At 33.6% G+C, this 20,064-nt stretch overlaps 1 protein-coding gene across 27 annotated transcripts in view; it reads right to left on the bottom strand.

The window, feature by feature from the left end:
• Ppfia2 (PTPRF interacting protein alpha 2) overlaps positions 1-20,064 on the bottom strand; it is a 328,094-nt gene that overhangs the window by 218,331 nt on the left and 89,699 nt on the right. For 9 of the 27 annotated variants that reach the window (XM_048358857.1, XM_048358873.1, XM_048358896.1 and 6 more), the window contains exon 1: positions 5,406-5,486. The exons of 10 other annotated variants lie outside the window; for them this stretch is intronic. In XM_048358857.1, the coding sequence (XP_048214814.1) occupies positions 5,406-5,486 (81 nt within the window). Of the gene's footprint in view, positions 1-5,405; positions 5,716-20,064 lie in introns of those variants that run through there. 8 more of the 27 variants (XM_048358790.1, XM_048358827.1, XM_048358809.1 and 5 more) reach the window with 1 other exon arrangement.

The following is a 20,064-nucleotide window of genomic DNA, read 5'->3' as shown; positions in this document are numbered from 1 at the left end:
CTGAATTCTGGGATCTAGAATGTACTCTACAACATGTTCTGTATCATGGTCTTCATGTATGAAAGGATAGACCAGAAATTTATTATTAAGCAGAAATTTCTGCTAACAAGAAGTTTCGATGGACTGATTTCCTACTGGGGCTCTTGAAGCCCTTTCACTGATTTCTATGACAAGGTAACCATGGCCCGCAAAGCATGCTTCAATTAGAAAGGATGTAACAGTTTCTCCTAATGTGCTGTTGTAGAATATTAGGGGTTTATTTGGTCCATTTCATTATGATAAAATAGATTCTCCAGTTAGGGTAAAACTGTCTCAGCTTAGAATAAATGAAGAGCTAGAAATGTAAACAAATTAAATTTTAAAATATGAATGGGAGGAGAGGAGATACAAAACAGTAAATATGATCACAATATACTACATATGTACTTGGAACTATCATCATGAATCCCCACACATTGTACGATTGACATCCATGGGAAAATCTAAGGACTGTAAGACAATGCTTTTAGTGGCAAAGTCCAAGTTTTATTTATAATAAAACTTCTTCCCTACTATACAACAGGAGTATAAGTTTATTTGTCTTAAGTACTTTTATTACTGGATCTAGTCATCACCACTTGGGAAGCAGATATCAAAGGGAAGAACTTAAATTTTGTGTTTCATAGCCCTCTTTACAGACAGAGCCTTCAGTGCTGCCCTCTGTACCACTATATGCAGAATCTTTGCATGAATATGTTTCTTCATCTGTAAAAGGTGGACATGATCTGGATTATATTAAAAGTGACTGAACTTTTCTCTTTTCTAGCCCAATTTCTACTTGAGAAAACATCCATTATTTGAACTCAAGAGTACATCCCAGTCTGACACGCTGCTGAAAATTCTTCAGCACTAAGTCCCAAATCCTGAGGATAACAGTCAAATCTGTGTTTATATTTAGAATCTGTGCCCTTTAATTTAGTCATTTCCTGCGTTGGTGTTCTGTGCTGGTTACACTAAAACTCTGCTTGTCTGACACGCTACAGAGAACCTCTGAGCACACTGTATTTCCTACCTAAATGCAACTTGTGCTGCCTCTCCCAGTCATATTCTAATTAATTTACATAGACAGACCTCAATTCTTCCTTTTAATGGGACAATCTGTTTCGATGAAACCACAATTGCTTCATAATTCCTATGACTACTTTGTGTTCACTCTTAATTACATTTTTGAGCATAGAACTAATGTGAAGGATCCTGATGTATTTCCAGATGCATTTCAAAATTGTAGATAAGAAGAATATGCATTGTGCTTTAAATAATAAAAAAATAATGATGGACTCCTCACAAACACCCAAATCATGAGATACAGAAAACTTGGTTCTTTAAATAGCCAGAAATGCTTCAGATTTATTGACACCAAAATGTTATAGCAATGAGTTAGCAATGATATTGTTTGAGAATTGTACATGCAAGTGAGAGCCAAAGTTTATTTATTTGCATCTCTTATATATCTCAAATGTAAACCAACTCTCCCAAACATGAAATATATTCTAATCAAAATTAGAAGTTCTCCATATAATAATAAAAACACTTATTTAAGAAAGAATGGCAAAAAAGATTTCTGAAAACTTTCTTGCTAGCTGCCTGCCATATTTAAACACATATTTAAACATATATTTAAACACAATATAGTTAAAGATTTTCTTTGATCACACCTGTAGGTGTTATATACTAGTATTAAACAAATGTACCTTTATGTATTGTTTGCATTGTGATGTCTTACTATTTAAATAGTACAAAAAATAATGTATAGCTCATTGTGGTACTCTTTCCAATTTAAACTTTTAACTTCTAAATACACACCTTAGCTTATTAAATAGCTATGTTGTTTGGTATCAATTTATTAACAATGCAGATTAATTAAATAATCTCATGAAAGATAATAATGGGTGCAGTGGTATTATGAACAAGCCAAGGGTTTCCAAAGCAAGAACACCCAATGTTACATGCAAGAATGAATGAATGCTTCATGGAAGATATGTTCTTTGGAATAACTGTTTAATTCTACATTTTCCAAAGGGCAATTTCAAAGCAAACTATACTGAAGCACACAAATAGCTGTCTGGGAAAGAAGAAGTACACTATTTGCATATAGTTCAAACCATCAGAGCCAAATTATGCCAATATATGAAGATGAACTTGATCCTCCTAAGACTTTGATCACAGAAATGCAAATAACTTTATTTCCTATGGATTTCTGTGGGCACATGTTATGTATTTCTATACATAGGCCTGACCCATAACATTATCAATGCTAACTTTGTATGAAAGAAAATGCATGCAAACAGAAATAATCTATTTTTCTCTGAGATAAATAGGTCAAACTTCTCCTGCACCAAAGTCATTCTTTTGTTTGTGTTACTGGTATAATATTGTTAGTTTACATAAAATTTTCCACATTACTCCAGTAAATAAAAATTTGGAATAAGAAAAGAACCACTTGATGAAGGAGTTTAGTATCTAAATAGTGAAGCAAACATGTTAGTTAAAACACTCTGAGTGGGTTACCACATTAAGTCAGGATTAGTCAATCTAGTAGTATAGCAGAACAGATAAGTGTTCCTTCTGCAAATATAGAAATGGGAAGAAACAAATCAAAAATCATATTGGGGTGTCATTTTATGGCTACAAGATTAAGGCAAACTTACTGCAAACTTACTTATGCTTACATATGTAAAATATATGTGTACATACATATTAAAGATACAAATCTGTGAATATATTCTTACACATGTTTAATGTTTAAAGTACGTTTCCTATTGCTACATATTTGGGTGCAATAAATTGACTGATAGGAAATACAAATATTATCATTTTACCTATGCTAGCAAGTACACAACTTTTGTCAATTCAAGGAAATTGCAGGCAATTAGACTCTAGGATATTCTGTTATTTTAGGTGATAAGTAACTAATTACACATGAAGTAAAAAATTAGAGTTGTCATCATACGGAGTCCAGGCACTGCTGACTAGAACTAATGGGTTCATATTAATATAGAAGTAAGGATTTATACATAAGAAAATCAATTTAAATTAAGCATTAAATATTCTACACAAAAAGTATTTTCATGAATATGTATGGAAGTATGAATGTATTTGACTAAATTAAGTGAAACTAAAGAGAAAATCTTAGCATAGCCTTCAGTTTCTCATTTGTTATCTTTCTTTTACCTCTATTTGAATCAAGACTATTTTCTCAAAATTCTATAGCATAATTTCAGAAAAGTGATAGAGTTAGTTTACATGCTTAATGAGAATATGTAAGTAAAACTCAGTCATGCTCATGATAAGGTTTCTAAGTGTTTTAGCATATGGTAATTCCTGTGCTGAAATAATTTCTAAAAGTCACTGTTAAAATCTGAACTTGAAGAAGGGTTATTTCAGAAGTACATTTACACTATTTAATAATGAAAATCATTTTTGAAAATTTAATCTTTTTCACAATATACATTTTCGACAAATTATGTTACTTTTATGATACCTCATTTGTTTTTACAACATTTCAAGAGGAAACCCCACTACATTAAAAATAGGTTAGTATGTAAAAATAAGAAAAATAATTATTTTATTCTTCTCTTTAAAATTAAAAGCACAGATTTCACTATCATAGGCTTTTCTCTCATGCTTTAAAAACTTTTTTTCTCTTCCACCAAAACTCAAGACAATAATAGCAACAAAAAGATATACACACAAATGTGAAGACACATTTACATTATTGCACACTTTCTTCAAAAATCAAACACCATGTTATAACAAAATAACGTTAAGACAAAAGGGGTTTTATTTGCCAACATTCATCTTTTTGCCTGAAATCCTAGGATTTTTATATGAACATGTCATTACACCCACAGAAAGGGAGTGGTTCAAATTATTCCAACATGTTTTCAAAGAAAATCACCTGCCAAGAAGGATGTTGGCAAGATCCTTACTGAAGGAATTGTAAAGAGCTTGTGTCATGACTGAGCATAAGGAATTTACTGACCCTCAAGCTTTGGGACTCAAATAGAATACCTAGTATCAAAAGCTATCCTGAAGAATCAGCTACCGGATATTGTGTACTGTTTATATATCAGTGAATGGTGAAGCAAATATAAAGTAATAAGTCTGTGAACGGCCCCAGGGCAAGTACATTTTTGAATCATTGCCACAATAAGCAGATCACCACTGGGAAGATAATATACTCACGAACAACACAGAACTACACTATCACTAGACATCAGTGTAAACCAAGAGAGGAGACAGGATTAAAAATAGAAGTATAGGTGGAGAAGAGAATGAAGAGTTCTCATTGGTATAGTTCACACAGAAAGACTCATGTATAAACCCCATCTATATTTATCCAGTCACATTTAAGATCATTCTGACTACTTTTATTATATTAATTCTCTACATATCTGTATTTCTCAGAGAACTATAACAATAAATTCACAACACCTAAATGCAGGCTGTTTATATTTCCATAGCATAAAATGAAAAGATTTTCATCTTCCCTGTTCATGCAATGATGGTCTGACTGAAACTCTCTCTCTGTCTCTCTGTCTCTCTGTCTTTCTCTCTCTCTCTCTCTCTCTCTCTCTCTCTCTCTCACACACACACACACACACACACACACACACACGGTGCAGAAACATGCCATTTGAGGATAAATGTGAAGTAGAGTCTGATTTAGTTTAGACTTAACCATTTTCTAGATGGTGAACCTATTTATTCCCCAGAATTGAAATATAATTAGCAGGCCACAGCTTTTCTAGTTCACATTTATCTTTATGTTATAGATCATTTTGGCTATTTAATATCACAGAAAATCTTCCATCTTAATGAGTTTCTACTCTACTTCCAACCAAAAAGCATACTAAATAAGGTACTTAGCCTTTTGTATTGCCAATTGCTTGCACATTGGGAATGCTTAAAATTAAATTACAAAAATTATCTTAAGCCACGCATATGAAATACAGCACATTTTTCTTAGCCTGGAGGACATAGTTTGTAAAGTTACCTGAAATGTCTTTTAATTCTACTCTGTGATACATGAGGAATGTAACGGCAAAGTTCACTATATTAGAGCCATAAATAACATCAGGAGACACAACACATCCCATAAACTTTCAAGGATAATACTTTAGGGGATATTAAACATCTAAAGAAAATAAAATGCTCACTAGCATTTTGCTTGAAGTCTCTGAGAACTACTGCCATTCTCTTTCACATTCATACACAGATTAAATTCACATGCACATTATTCATTCCATGCATCCTCTCCTATCCTTTTCGCACTTTTCAGCTTCCCTTTCTTTATATTTCTCTTTATTAAAAGTTTCACTATATATTAAGTTCCTTAGTAGTGAAGTCATGTAAAGCACACTTACTTGAAAAGTGTAAAACCGGGTCCCATTAGGAGGATGCACTTTAGGGGAGCCAGAAACGGTGTTCATATCCGAGAAAATCATTTCTGATCACAGAGACAATATAATCCACAAGGAGCTACAGATGCAGAGCAGAGAGCTTAGCGTAGAGATAAATCCGTGCATGCATTGAGAGAGACTGGAGAGGAAAATGAAATCTGTCCCATCCTTCTTAGATACACAGTGATAGCATTTTGAATCTGTCTTCTATATTTGAAATTTAAGCTGAAAGGGGATCAACCACCAACCTTTTGTGCTGTTAGTTCATTAAAACATACAATGATTCTTTAAAAAAAATTAAAAATACAGAAGGGGGAAAAAAAGAACCAACGATAAATGGAGCTTGTGCAGAATCTGGCAGTGCTATGGACCTGCCCATCTGTTCTCAGTGATAATCACCTCCCTCCACCACAGTCTAGCAGAGTGATTATGCTAAACATCCTGGTTAACCAATAACATACAGTTTCATTTCAGGGAAGCATGCACAGTGTAATTCAGGGGACCTCTTCTGACTAACCTGAAGCATGTTTCACTTGCTGCTAAAAAGCTACATTGGTAGCAAATGATTGCTTTATCACTGTTATTTCTGTGCATGTCTGAGACTCTTTGTCAATCCTATGCTTCTCTATGAGATAAATTTTGGTTTCTAAAACCCTTTTAAATAATTATTTTATAATTTCTGTTCGAAGTATAATATAAAAGCAAGAACTCTGAGGGGCAATATATAGAGTTCTATAAGGCTTTATATGTCAAAGTGCTAGCAAATAAAGTGTGCAAATATAATTCACTTCTCTGAACTCTTAAGGCACTGAACTTGTTTTTCCTTTTTTAATGAAATGATCCTGATTTATAAATATATAGCATTAAACTATGGAACATCTTCAAATTTATTCTATCAAGTTATACTAGCAACTTAGGTACTGAGAAACTGACTAACACGGAGACAAAAGGAATTGTAAAGCAAATGATATAAACTTAATCATAATCTCTCATTTCCTCTACCTTAGCTGAAACATTAAGTTTGACAAAAAGGCCTTAACAAGTGCTATAAAATTGTCTTGATTAATCTTATTTCATATGTGTACACAAAGCTATTAATTAATATATTTTAGATGCCTGAGGATTTTGGACTCAAGATTCAAAATTATTGGTTGTAAATATTGAGTTGATTTGCAAATCATGCTTGTTTTTCTGTCTTTAACAAATTATTCAGACTGTATAAAAGATCATATTCAGATGACTCAACAACTTCTAGAGGTAAAAATAAATGTTCCATTTACACATGGTTCAAAGGTGGAGACTTCAGGAAGACAGAAAACAGAATGAGCCCCAAATGTATCTTTGCGAATGCATCTAACGACATAATTATTCATAACCAAAGACCAAGAGCCACCTGCTTTAACGAAAGAGACTATAAAAGGCTAGTGAGTGTTGTTAATACTTAAATTATTGTCCATTTTTACTTTAGATTTCCCAATTATACTTCAGATTTGTAAAACCAAGGGGGAGGAAATAAAATGACTCTAAATTTCTTGGATGGGGTTCCTATATTTGGGTAAACTATGTATATTAGTTTACTTATTTAACAATCAATGTTAACTAGAGAAGAAAAATAATTTTATTTTTAAGTATATTATATATTGAAAATAATTGTCATTTAGAGAAAAACACTATTTTTTGACATGGCTCCCATTTAGTTTCCTCAATAATTAATATATTTTACGTTCTATGGTACATTAGTAAAGGTGAAGAAACTGACATTAGTATATTAACCCAACTCCAGACTTATTGGATAGTACTGGGTTTCCCCTTCATGTGAAGTTTTTCTTCTTGTTCTAACCCAGTGTATCACTTTTATTTGGTTTTCATGACTCTCTGTTTACCTTTGGCTGTGATAGTTATTCAACTGATTTTTGTTGTTTATTTTGAAATTATTTTCATCATCCAGATAGTCTTGTAAAGTACTAGAAGAGTCTTACAGGGTATCACATAATCTTATTCTGCTATTTTGCATGTTTTCCTGATGTTTCCTCACAGTTAAACTAAGGCTACAGGTGGACACATGGAGAGGACACAGGTGGACTCATCATTAATGTCTTCATCATTTTAATCTTCATTTTGACTAAGGGAACACTCACTAGTTTGGGATTTTGTACAGTTGCCATTTTCCCTTCTGCTATCCTCTTCTTTGGAATTAGTCACTAAGCTTATTAAACACACAACAGAGTAGGGACTAGGGGTGAAATTAAGCTCTAGGTCTTGGAGAAACTATTTTTTGTTCATATTTCTGTGTTTAATTGTTAATATCAGTATAGAGTCAGATTTTATCACCTGAGCTATGACTTAAATGTTGGCAATTCCTATTGTCTCAATGTTGGTCAGTTTCTCAATACCTAAGTTGCTAGTATAACTTAATAGGATTAATTTGAAGAATTCCATAGTTTAATGTTATATAGAGGATTTCTAAGCCAGGCTCATTTCATTAAAAAAGAAAAAAACAAGTCCTTTCCTCATAAACTGTCATTTGGAGTTATATTATTAGTAGTAGTATTACTATTATTTTACTAGTCATGCTTGAATTCAGGGCCTAAGCGCTGTCCCTAAGCTTTATTTCCTCAAGGCTTGTGTTCTACCACTTTGAGCCACAATGCCACTTTTGCTTTTTGAGTAGTTAATTGAGAAAAGAGTCTCATGGGACGTTTCTGCTCAACCTCCTGAATAGCTACGCTTACAGGTATAAGCCACCAGGTATCGTGGTGTAGAATTATATTAAATTTTAAGAAGAAATTTTCACTTAATATTTTAATAGTTTCTTAGTCAAAACATGTTAGTTTAACAAATATTGAGAAATTAAAAATATATGCAAATCCAAATATATAGTTCACATATATGTACTGATTAATGAAGGAAAATGGTTAACTTTAATTTTAAATTTAGAAATTGACTTCCAATAAATTCCATTAAAGTTAAAATTAAAGTTAATAATATATGTTTATTATTGGAAACAGTACAAATAACCCTATCATGCTGATGGGTTGTAATCATACAGATAATAAGAAACTGAGGGACGAGGTAACAAACAGTACAAGAAATGTATCCAATGACTAATGTATGAAACTGTAACCTCTCTATAATTCAGTTTGATATATATATATATATAAAGAAACTGAGAAGAAAATAATTGAAAACAAAAAGGAAAACTATCAGTCATTTTTCCAGCACAGAAGACAAACCATATCTTCTCTCCCATTTGCAAATCAGGGTCTCTGCCCTCCCTTCCTACCCAGGATAGACACAAAGACATAACTTTCAGGGACAGTTTTTGATCTATTTGGAAAGAAAAACTCGTACACTTTCAAAATTTTCATTTATAAGATCCATAGGTTAAACCAGATCCAAAGGAATTCATCTTATGAGCAAATTCACCTGAGTGGATTGGTTACTTTCATGTACATACACCACCTACAATGCTGAAAAGGGAAGGGAGGCCTAGAAGTAAGTACCTATGTGTCAGACATAAAAATATGTTGGCATGTTGGAATGTTATATTGTATTTATGAAAAATTGCTATTGAATGGAGTAGAATAACTTTTTAATAACAGTTATTATTCTAAAACAGAAAAATGTATCCCTTGCTTCTTCTCTTCTCAACATTTATTATTTTATTTATTCAACTGTACATGAATCAGGACCTAATCACCTGCTGTTAATTTGACTACTACTGTCTGCAGGTCATGGTTGCATATCTACAATTTGATAAATCCTTATTTATTTAGATAATTATTGCACTTTATCATATTAAAAGAAATTTTAATGTACAATTTTGATCCTTAAAGCAAGTTAAATGTGGTGAAATATCAATTAACTATAGGTACTTATGTAGCAAATCAAACAAACATAATTTACTAAGTGCAAAAAGACATACTAAATTAACTCAAGTGTGTCAATTCAAAAGTCTTTTACTGGGAGATTGTCAAAATGGCCCTAATAAAAGTGAAAGATGTTCCAAAGGAAACAATCAGCATTCAAATAAGTATATGATGGTATAGAATGACTGGGAAATACAGTTGAATATATTTGAGGGAATAAAAGTTAATTGCAAAATACATAATTGTATACAACATTTAAACATAAACATTTTCCAAGTGAAATTTTTAAAATACTCTATTTCTAGACAATACACTAAAACTAGAATATTCTTGTCTGAAAAAAAAAATAGATCTGGGGCAAGGAGACCATGGCTCATGCCTATAATCCTTGCTACTCAAAGGCTGTAATCTGTGGATTGTAGTTGGAAGCCAGCTCAGACAGGAAAGTAAGTGACACTCTTGTATCCAATAGCCATCATAAAGCTGGAATTTGAGCTGTGGTTCAAGTGGTAGAACACTATCTTTGAACAATAAAGTTCATAGCCAGCTCTGAGTTTAAAACCCAGGACTGACCAAGACACACACACACACACACACACACACACACACACACACCACACACACACACACACACACAATCTGAAAACATACAGTCATATTTCCAAACTTTTTACTAGTAGTATATTTTGACATCTTCCTTTAGGTTGCCAAAGAGCTTTCTAAGTTTATTTTAGGTTGTCAATAAACTTCATTGTAGTTTAATTGCTTTGAACTTCTAATACTATGGTGTCATGTACTAACTTGAAAATAAAATGTATTGTACAATATTATATGTAAAATAATGCTTAATATACTGTTGATATTAATCATCAGTTTCCAGGCATCATCAACTTTATGAAGATAAAATATTATGCTCATTTAAGCTGCTAAAGAGACCAACACCCCCCCCCCAAAAAAAATCTCAGGATGTGTGAAGGGAAGAAAATTAAATATAAACTCCAGAAGTTTGCTCGAACACTTGATGTTTTACAGAAATCAATTGAAAGTGAATAATTGAAAGGATGACTCAATTATACTTCTGTAGTAATAGATAAAAGAAAAAATTTAACCAGATTCATCTTTTTAATAAACTCAAGGAGAAAATTACCAGAAGCTATTCTGTGCATCTATTCCTCTGGGAACACTTGCTCTCAAACCTTCTAAAATGTGTATTATCAGCTCAGATATACAGAAAGGCAAATGATACTTTAGAACCTCTGATTTTAAATACTGTCAATATACAAATACAACTCAAATATTTTTATAATTATATATTACATATTATTATAATTATTTTCCAAATAATTTTGTTGTAAGAAGTAGTTGTAAGGTATATTCTGTTTCATGATAAGCAATTTGGCAGTATTTGTGTTCATTGAATTATAAGCTCAATAGTTGGCTTCAGTGATGGGAACTTGGAGAAGCAAAAGGAATGAACTGGAAAACCTACTCACATCAGTTAAATGTTTAAGAGGAAAGGAAGCAGTGAAAGAATAAGAAAGAAGAATAAAAGGAAAAGAGAAGGGATGGGAGGGAGAATGAGATACCACTCTTATTTGCACCATAGCAATATAGAATAACAAATAATTTTGTCAGCATGCATTCAACTCTAAGCCATGCCAGATGGAGTAAAATTTGCAGTCCATATGGACAATGCACCCTACTAAATCCATATGGGTGGCATATGTAAGCTAAATAAGCATGTATTTACTAATTGAAACCATTCTTCCCACCTTCTCTTGCTAGCTCATCCTTTAACAGACAAAAGCTAGTTGATGAGACTAATTTCATATTCTAAAATATGACACCCACCTGGTTTTATATAATTTGCATAAAAATATGGTTAGCTTAAGTGGCAAAGGATTAATTAGATTTGAGTGAAAAAGCTGAGCAAGAAGGTAAGGTCCTGAGTTCAATCCCCACTCCTCCCATACTAACATAAAAAATTAAAAACATTAGAATGTTAAAGAAAAATTTGATAGCAAGCAGGATGCCAGTGGGTCACGACTGTAATCCTAGCTACTCAGGAGGCTGAGATCTGAGGATCACAGTTCAAAGCCAGCCTGGGCAAGAAAGTCCATGAGACAATTAAACACCAGGAAACCAGAAGTGGCACTGTGACTCAAGTGGTAAAGCACTAGCCTTGAGCTGAAGAGCTCATGGACAGCACCCAGGCCCAAAGTTCAAGCCCCATGACTGACCAAAAAAAAAAAAAAAGTGATTGCATTGAAGCTTCATAGAGATGTTTTCCCCTATCTACCACTCTGAATTATATAGTGTGTGGCATAGTTTAAGTTCTTATTATAACACCTGAAGTACTTGCTGAGTGTATACACACACACACGCACACACACGCACACACACACACACACACACACACACACACACACACCATATATTGGGCCTACAAACCCATGAAGATTACTTGCATATATACTGTATCTGCTTATATGATGTGATTTTCATGATAAAGTTCATTATCATTTTTTAAAATAATTAGGCATTTTTTCAGGGAAAAAGAAACGAGCAAATATGATATGAATGCATTATATTTGTAGGAAAATGGCATGATGAAACCCACTAAAATGTATTTAAATAGAATGGGAAAAAAGAGGATAGAATAATGTTGATTTTGTGAATTTAATAAAAATATAGTAGATACATGAATGTAAATAAAACAATGCAAATTCCTGTAGAATTATGTTAAGAAAAATTCATAATAGGAAAAGATAATTTGGCATTTTATTAAAATATTTCTTTGAGGAATGTACAGAAAATGATAGAACATATGATGTATTTATCATATATGTTCTATCACATCCCGTATAAGAGTTACTTTATCTCAGTTGTTCATAGAGAATTTGGAATTTTTCATGATAGAAACCATAATTCTTACCTAAGTCTTTAAATGTAATAAAATGTGTGGGACATTACAGAAACATGGAATTCCTCCTGGTTTATCACTCTAGTGATCCATACAGCTGGTTAGTAGTAGTTGAGAAATGTTTACAACTTCTGGCTATTTGGTTTCTCTCTTTTTGTGAGTTACAGATCAGTATGAATTACCTTATTTCACTCCATCAATACTCTGGATGATGTAGTAAGTCCTTTTTCTCAGACTCTTACAATGAGTAGGTTGAAAGACTGCCATTTAAACTTTGGGTGAGTATACTACATGCTACATTATAGAACTGTAGGCAAACATGTTTAGTGAATCAATGAATTAATTGAAAAATGTAAAAAAAACACCCATATTCTAACTACTAAACTACCTTCTTTAAGGAAAGAACACTGACTACTAGTTGAAACTATTTTACAGAAAACTTAATAGGGTGTTTTTAAACTCCAAGACACTCCTTTGCAAACCTGTATATGTCCACTTGCCTTAATGTAAACACAGATAAGTTCATGTTTCTGCACATATTCACAAAATAATGGAATGAAAACCTCACTAAATAAAAAATATATTCCCTTCAAACAAAGCAAAGGCAATGTTTTAATGTGCTTTGCTAAATGCTAAGCATAATGCTCATATCATTTCAGAAGAAATAAATGTAAATGGTTATAGAAAGTGAGGGAAGAGGTTACAAACAGTACAAGAAATGTACCCAAGTCCTAATGTATGAAACTGGAACCTCTCTGTACATCACTTTGACAATATGTAAGAAAAAAAAAGAGAAAAGGACATACCAATTCTATACAAAAGCTTTTCAGAAAATATTAGGGTAGTTACGGAATATGGACCATTATAAAGAAAAAAAACAGTTATTTAGATGGAAGGACATTACATTCAGAATTGTATTTTAAAGATTAGAATGATTTAAAAGATTACATTCAGTAACACTATGAGGTAGACTGAAGTGATCTTTGGCTCACTTAATTTGTAATGTTTTATTATTGTGATAGCAATGTATTATTTTCTCTTTAATTTTACTTTTTTCTGAGAATTCTCTATGGAAGGCAAAAACAGTTATAAACTTTTCCTAATGTGTTAAGAACAATAACTCAGTAGCAAAAATTCATGAGATGATGCAACATGTCAAACATGTGATACCTTAAAAGGAGATATTTATTTTGAAAGATGTAGAAGGAAGTTAGAATTTGGGGAAATTTAGCAACTTGTCTGAGAGCACATTGCTCATAGGTTGGAAAGTCATTTGTAATCTAGTCCATCTGATTATCTATCCACAGACTAAATCAAAATTGCATGTTGGACTTCATTTATCTAACTTGGGTTTTGTAACTCAGTTGAGAATAAGAAAAGGGACTGAATAATATCTTATTAATTAATTGATGTTTCCAAAAAAAAGGATTTTTAGAAGCCCTGATATCTTGACCACATGTTTATTTTAAATGTTATGCTACTGTTAAACTTTGCTGAAGGGTTAAAGTATGAAAGATGGAAAGAAGTATTGGATAGTTACAGGTTGTTTGTTCGTTTGTTTTCTTTTATCTGTCAAAGAGCTTGAACTCAAGGCCTGGGCACTGTGTCTGAGATTTTTACACTCAAGGGTAGTGTTCTATGACTTTGAGCCACAGAGCCACTTCCAGATTTCCAGTGATTAATTATATGTAAGTATCTCAAGGACTTTCTTGCCTGACTGGCTTGGAATCATGATGTCAGCCTTGTAAGTAGCTAGGATTACAGGTGTGAGCCACCAGAACCCCACTGGTAAGGTTTAATGCTTAAATAGATTCACAATAATAACCTTGGTAGAAGAGCAATGGAAAATACATAGAGGCAATTGATAACATTCAATTAAGACCAGGTAGGAGGAGGCCTGAGATTCCTGTGATAAATGTGGATCCAATATGTGGCAATGAGCAGAGATGTGTCCATTGGCCTAGAAAACTACAAGTTGGCATCATTACAGAATTGAAGACTAAAAGCTTGACCAAAGTATAAATAAATGGGAGAACTATATTCAAAATGCTATGTTTATAAAATCTTGCTTTAGCATATTGTTTCAAATGATAGCCAAGAAGTGGGTGGATGGCTAGAAAGAAAGGATCGACCTAAGAACACACTCATGTGCTAAAGGAGGAGCTCTGGGAAAGAAGGAAAAACAAGTGATGTATGATGATGGTGAAAGTCCACAACAATGCCATCAAGTGACAGCAAACAGAATCTACCAAGAAAGAGACTAGCTACCAAGAAATATATTGGCTTTGAAGAGAAGATACCAACTTTGTTAGTAGAGAGTAACATGCTTGGATATGTGGTGGTAGGAGTTTGTAAACATTCTCAGGAAGTTGGAAGGAGGGACAAAAGTATGTAGGATGGAGAAAGGGAAATTTGGGAACTGAATGACTCAGTCTCTAAACTTGTGCATCCTCCTTTGCTTACATCAACGTAGTGTAAAAGCACCATCATTTTTTATTAGTGCTATGATGGGCAGAAAAATGGAATACTGATCCTTATGCTCAAGATTGCTACCAATGAAATTTCCTTTTAGAGTGTCTAAATTTGTAATTTTTTTCTTGGTAGAATTACGTTTTTTTAGACAATATTCAATTCTAAATCCAAGTCATAGGACCCCCTTTTTTGTTTGTGAAATTTGGTCAGTCTATTCTTTAAGTCCTATAACTAAAGAATAAAGGGGTTAAGCAAAATTTTGACATAAAATAACCTCAGTAAGTTTTCATTTACATGTATCAACACTGTTATTAAATACATCCCAGATTACACTCTCTTAATTTGAAATACAGTCGCCCTGAAGACCAATATCTAGTCTCCTTTGTGCAGTTGGTAATCAGGAGGCCACGAAGACACAGAATTGTTTAATATGTTGTGAGAAATTACAGGCATACATTAACTTCCTCAATTTATTTTCCTTGTACTTGACATTTATTGCATATAAATAAATGAGCAAACCATAAATATTAACATTTCATCACAGATGTGGAAATTCTTATTACAAATACTTTCCTTTAATCTCTAAAGGGCACATCATCAGCATCGTGAATACAATGGTTTGGACAGCACTATCTACTCTGGCAGCCACAGTCATGCAAAATAAATATTAATTTGAGTTGAATTGATTATGTGCAAAGAATAGGACATTGCCTTGAATTCTTATTGCAGTATTATCAATCACCTCTTATAATAGCTAACGGCATGGATGCTATAGAGTCAGATAGGCTCAAGGCTCCATTCTCCCTCTTACCTTGGACTTAAATGTACTCCTCATTTTGTTTATTCCTGGGAAGAGGCTGGGTGTGGTCACACCAGACCATAATCCTAGCTATGTAGGTGGGAAGTACTGGTCAAAGACAAGTACTAGATAAAAGTTCAATACCTTATCTAAAATATAAACTAAAGCAAGAAAGATTGGGGCATGGCTCAAGTGGTAGCACACTTGTCTAGGATAAGCGAGGCCCTGGGTTCAAACTTTAGTTCTACCAAAAGACACTCATATGTGTGCACATATACACACACATATATACCTAATGGAATGCAGCAGTACAGGTGAAAAAGTAAATCTTATGCAGTTGGGGTGGAAATTCATATTAGTTTAGCCACTATGATTACCACTACAAAGTTTCTCAGAAATGAAAACTTGAATTAGCATAAGACATTGGATCCTTTTGTACAGAATTTTCTTTTCTATTTTATTCAAGACCTAGGTTTAGTGCTTGTCTTCTGTGGCAAGTCCCCAGTTCAACATTTCATCCCCCTACCACTGTTGGATATATCAGTTGTAAACTTTGTTAAGGAATGCACTAGACAAATATGCATATGCTTTTGCACTGAGACCACTTAGAGAATGTGTACTGTGTCTCTCCTGATGAGATCTCTGATCATGGAATTTGATCATTCTACTTTCCTACTCTCTACCCACCTATCACATATTGAAGTAGATCCAAAGTCTTTCCCATGGCCTAAAAAGCCATATATTATATTACTCTGGCCCCTTTGTATGTCTAGTTAATGTAATCATGGCCCTACACAAAATCTATGAGCCCATGATGTAAAGTCACACAGGGTATGCAATGGGAATGAGCACCTTTTCCTGTTAGGCTCTCTACTGTGGTGGGAAGAAGTACAGAGGCAAACACAGGAGGTAAATTAAATTATATATTGAAAGTGCTTTGGGAAATTAAAAAACCAGAACATGGGAGGACGTTTAGGAACTAGACCAAGAGAGGGAGGAGGAGCTGTGATTTTAAATGCCATGAACAGTTGCTGTGTTCACTTTTCCTGGCCCTCCAACCTTCCCCACCCAACTGTTCCCTCAATTGGTAAATGTCTAAGCAAATATCAACACTCCTCATAATCTTGTGTGAAGATGATATAGAAGGGCAGGACCCCATTCCATCTCCCACTGCCTTAGCCCTCTATCCCTTTAGCTTTATTTTCTTCATAGCTTTTTAAATATGTGATGTACATCTACCTGTGTGGTGTGTACTTGTATTTATTAATCAATGCATATACATCCACTTTTTTCTGTTTTATTAACAACCGTACTTCCTTTGCATAGGCTATGTAGAATAGTATTATCAATGGTCATTAAATAAATATATATGAATGATAATAACTTCCACTAATAGTCATTTAATTTATAATATAAATAAAAGAAAACCAAAATATAATTATGAAAATGTCATTTTTTAATTTAGAAAGAATTTCCAGACTTAAATATTCTGATTTTTATATCCATGACATGTTTTTTTGGTGGTACTTGCTCCTTCTCAACAGGCATTCTACCACTTGAACAATGCCCCAGTCCTTTGTGCCTTGTTTATCATTCAAATGGGTCTCACTTTTAGCCCAAATCAATCTGGATGTAATTGCACTCCCCACCGAGCTGGGATGGCAGATACACACTAACAAGCCTTGTTTTTCACTGGTGAAATGGGGTCTAACAGACTTTTGACTCTGGGGTTTCCTCAAACTGCCATTCTCCTACTCTAGCTAGGATTAGAGTAGTAGGCTACCAGAACTAGGTTCCATAGCATTTTCTCTATATACCAAGGGCCTACCAAAAACACTCCAAGGAGTAGGAGAAACATTAAAATTATTTGGACTCTCTGAAGAAAGTCCAGTGTCTCAACTAGGAGAGAGACTTGACAAATGGTATTTCATCAAACTAAAAAGTTTCTGCACAGTAAAGTTCATAGCTAATAAACAAAAAAAACACAGTCAACAAACTGGGAAATCTTTATATCTGACAGGGGCCTACTATCCAAAATATACAAGAAACTTAAGAAACTAACCCCCTTAAATTAATAGCCTAATAAAAAAAAAAGGACAAAGGAGCTAATTAGAGACTTCTCAGAGAAAAAACAACACATTGAGATTCCATCTCACTCCACTGAGATTGGCCAGCATCAAGAATTCAAACAGCAGCAAATGCAGGTGGAGATGTGGGGAGAAAAGATCCTATTCAATTGTTGATACAGGGAATATGGCCTAGTGGCAAGAGTGCTTGACTCGTATACTTGAGCACCACATATATAGAAAATGGCCAGAAGTAGCGCTGTGGCTCAAGTAGTAGAGTGCTAGCCTTGAGCAGAAAGAAGCCAAGGACAGTGCTCAGGCCTTGAGTCCAAGGCCCAGGACTGGCAAAACAAAAACAAAAAATACTTTCAATTGTCGATACAAATGTATACTAGTGCAACCATTATGTGAGGCAGTATGGAGATTCATCAGAAAACAAAACATAAAACTATTCTCTGATCTAGAGGTACCATCTTTGGGCATCTACCAAAAACATTGCAAGTCAGGATACAATAAAAGACACTTGCACATTCATGTTCATTGCTACATTTTTCCCAGCAGCCAAGTTTTGGGAACAGCCTAGATGCCCTACAACAGATAAATGGAATAAAAAAATGTGATACATGTATACAATGTAATTTTACTATTTTCTTAGAATGATATTATGTCATTTGCAAGGAAATGGATTCATCTAGAAAAAATTAGGTCAAGGAGAGTAAGACAGGCTGAGAAAGAAAATGGCACATATTTTCTCTCATGTATAGAAGTTAGGTGTAAAAATACAAATATAAACACAAAATATGGTGCTCCATACACATACAGACAGACTAAAGAATGATATCCCTCAGAGAAGGAACAGAAGGTTTAACTTTTCTGAACAACTAGTGTATTGTCTATCAAAATGAATACTGGGAAATGAAAACATGTTTTTTAGAGGGTGAAGGGCAAAGAAATGGTATAGAAATGGAGGGAGAAAGAGTGATCAAATGTAGTCATTATATTTGGTGTACATTATGTAAAAACTGAACTATGTGATGTGAGAGTAGGGTCAGTAGGCAGAAAATGGAGGAGAGCAATGAAAGAACTGTCATTCACCTAAAAACATTATATTTATATTTTGAATCATGGGACTTGTAACCTATCTGCACAACTATTTGATAATTAAAAATTAAGAAAAAATGAAAATAAAAAACTTCTATGAAAGCACCAAAGTTAGAGATGCATATGTTTCAGATTTATTCTGTGGATCCAGAAGTGATGTTAAAATTGACCAAAACAACAGTAAGTACAGATTTTTCAATCCATAAGGTTTTTAAAAAAAATTTTAATTACCATAGCACAGTAATAATATAAATCAATGGTTTGCACAGTGACACCTCCACATATGTATATATCTGCTTTAATATGTCCATCTTCTCCTCTACCATAACCCTTCCCTATCTCCCTCCACATATCTGCTCTGCAATCTCTTAAGTTTCATCTTCTATTTTCAAATGCAGCAATAAACTTTTTACTTTTGCACTTTGGAAATTAGAAAAAAAGTAAATCCAGAATCCCAAATTTCAACTTTTAGCTAAAACTTCAAGAAGCAAAGAAAATAGATTCTGTGGAAGAGAATAACCAATAAATTGCATGGAATCCTATGCATGCTATTGATTTTCAACTATTTTCTGCTTGCTTTATTCATGGGTATCTTTTGTGCTACCTTATAATTAGCTACGAATGCTTGTATGAATCAAATTGGCAATTGAGAAAGGAAAAGATAGGTGAGGGTACCTAGTGGATCAAGCTAAGGGAGAAGAAAACAAACAGTAGCATAGATCCAATAGTAAGAGGAGAGGTGACAAACCACAATTGGACTCAAAATATGTTTTGAAGGTATATTTGAATGTGAGGAAGGCAGAAGTGAAGAATAAATCAATGAATTTTCCCATGAAAACTGGAAGATAAAGCAATCTTAACTGTGATGGAGCAGATAAGGGGTATATAAGAGAAAAGATTCAGAGCTCAATTTTCAGTATACTAAGTTGGAGCTCTCTATTAGACATACTTTTGAAAATGTCCACTGTGTACGTTGGCATATTAACTTGGATTTGGATGAAGTCATGATTATAGATATAAATTTTAGAGTCATCTGAGTAGAGATTTAAGAAAGTAAAGAAAGAGCTCCTGTACTTATCCTATACAGTATCCCAGTGTAAAAGGTCCCGAGAAATGAATTACTGTCAAGAAGAACAGCTGAGAAAGGGGCACTAGTAAGCATGGTGATAGGACTAGCAGTTTTGCCATGAACAATCTGTTTTTAGGTTCCTATGGAACACCTTTCTCTTCTATTTGGTGAACTTCACCATCTAGTAAGGAATTGTGAAAGGAGATGATTGTTCCTAGCCAGCCAGTTTATCCAAATCAATTTGGATGACAAATGGAATGACAAATGATCAACCAGTGACTTTCCTATTTTGACTTTAAGAACAGAATGGGCATATAAGGATAA

The sequence above is a fragment of the Perognathus longimembris genome, chromosome 1 (assembly GCF_023159225.1).
Source record: "Perognathus longimembris pacificus isolate PPM17 chromosome 1, ASM2315922v1, whole genome shotgun sequence".
NCBI lineage: Eukaryota > Metazoa > Chordata > Mammalia > Rodentia > Heteromyidae > Perognathus > Perognathus longimembris.
This window is presented reverse-complemented; position numbering and strand designations above follow the sequence as displayed.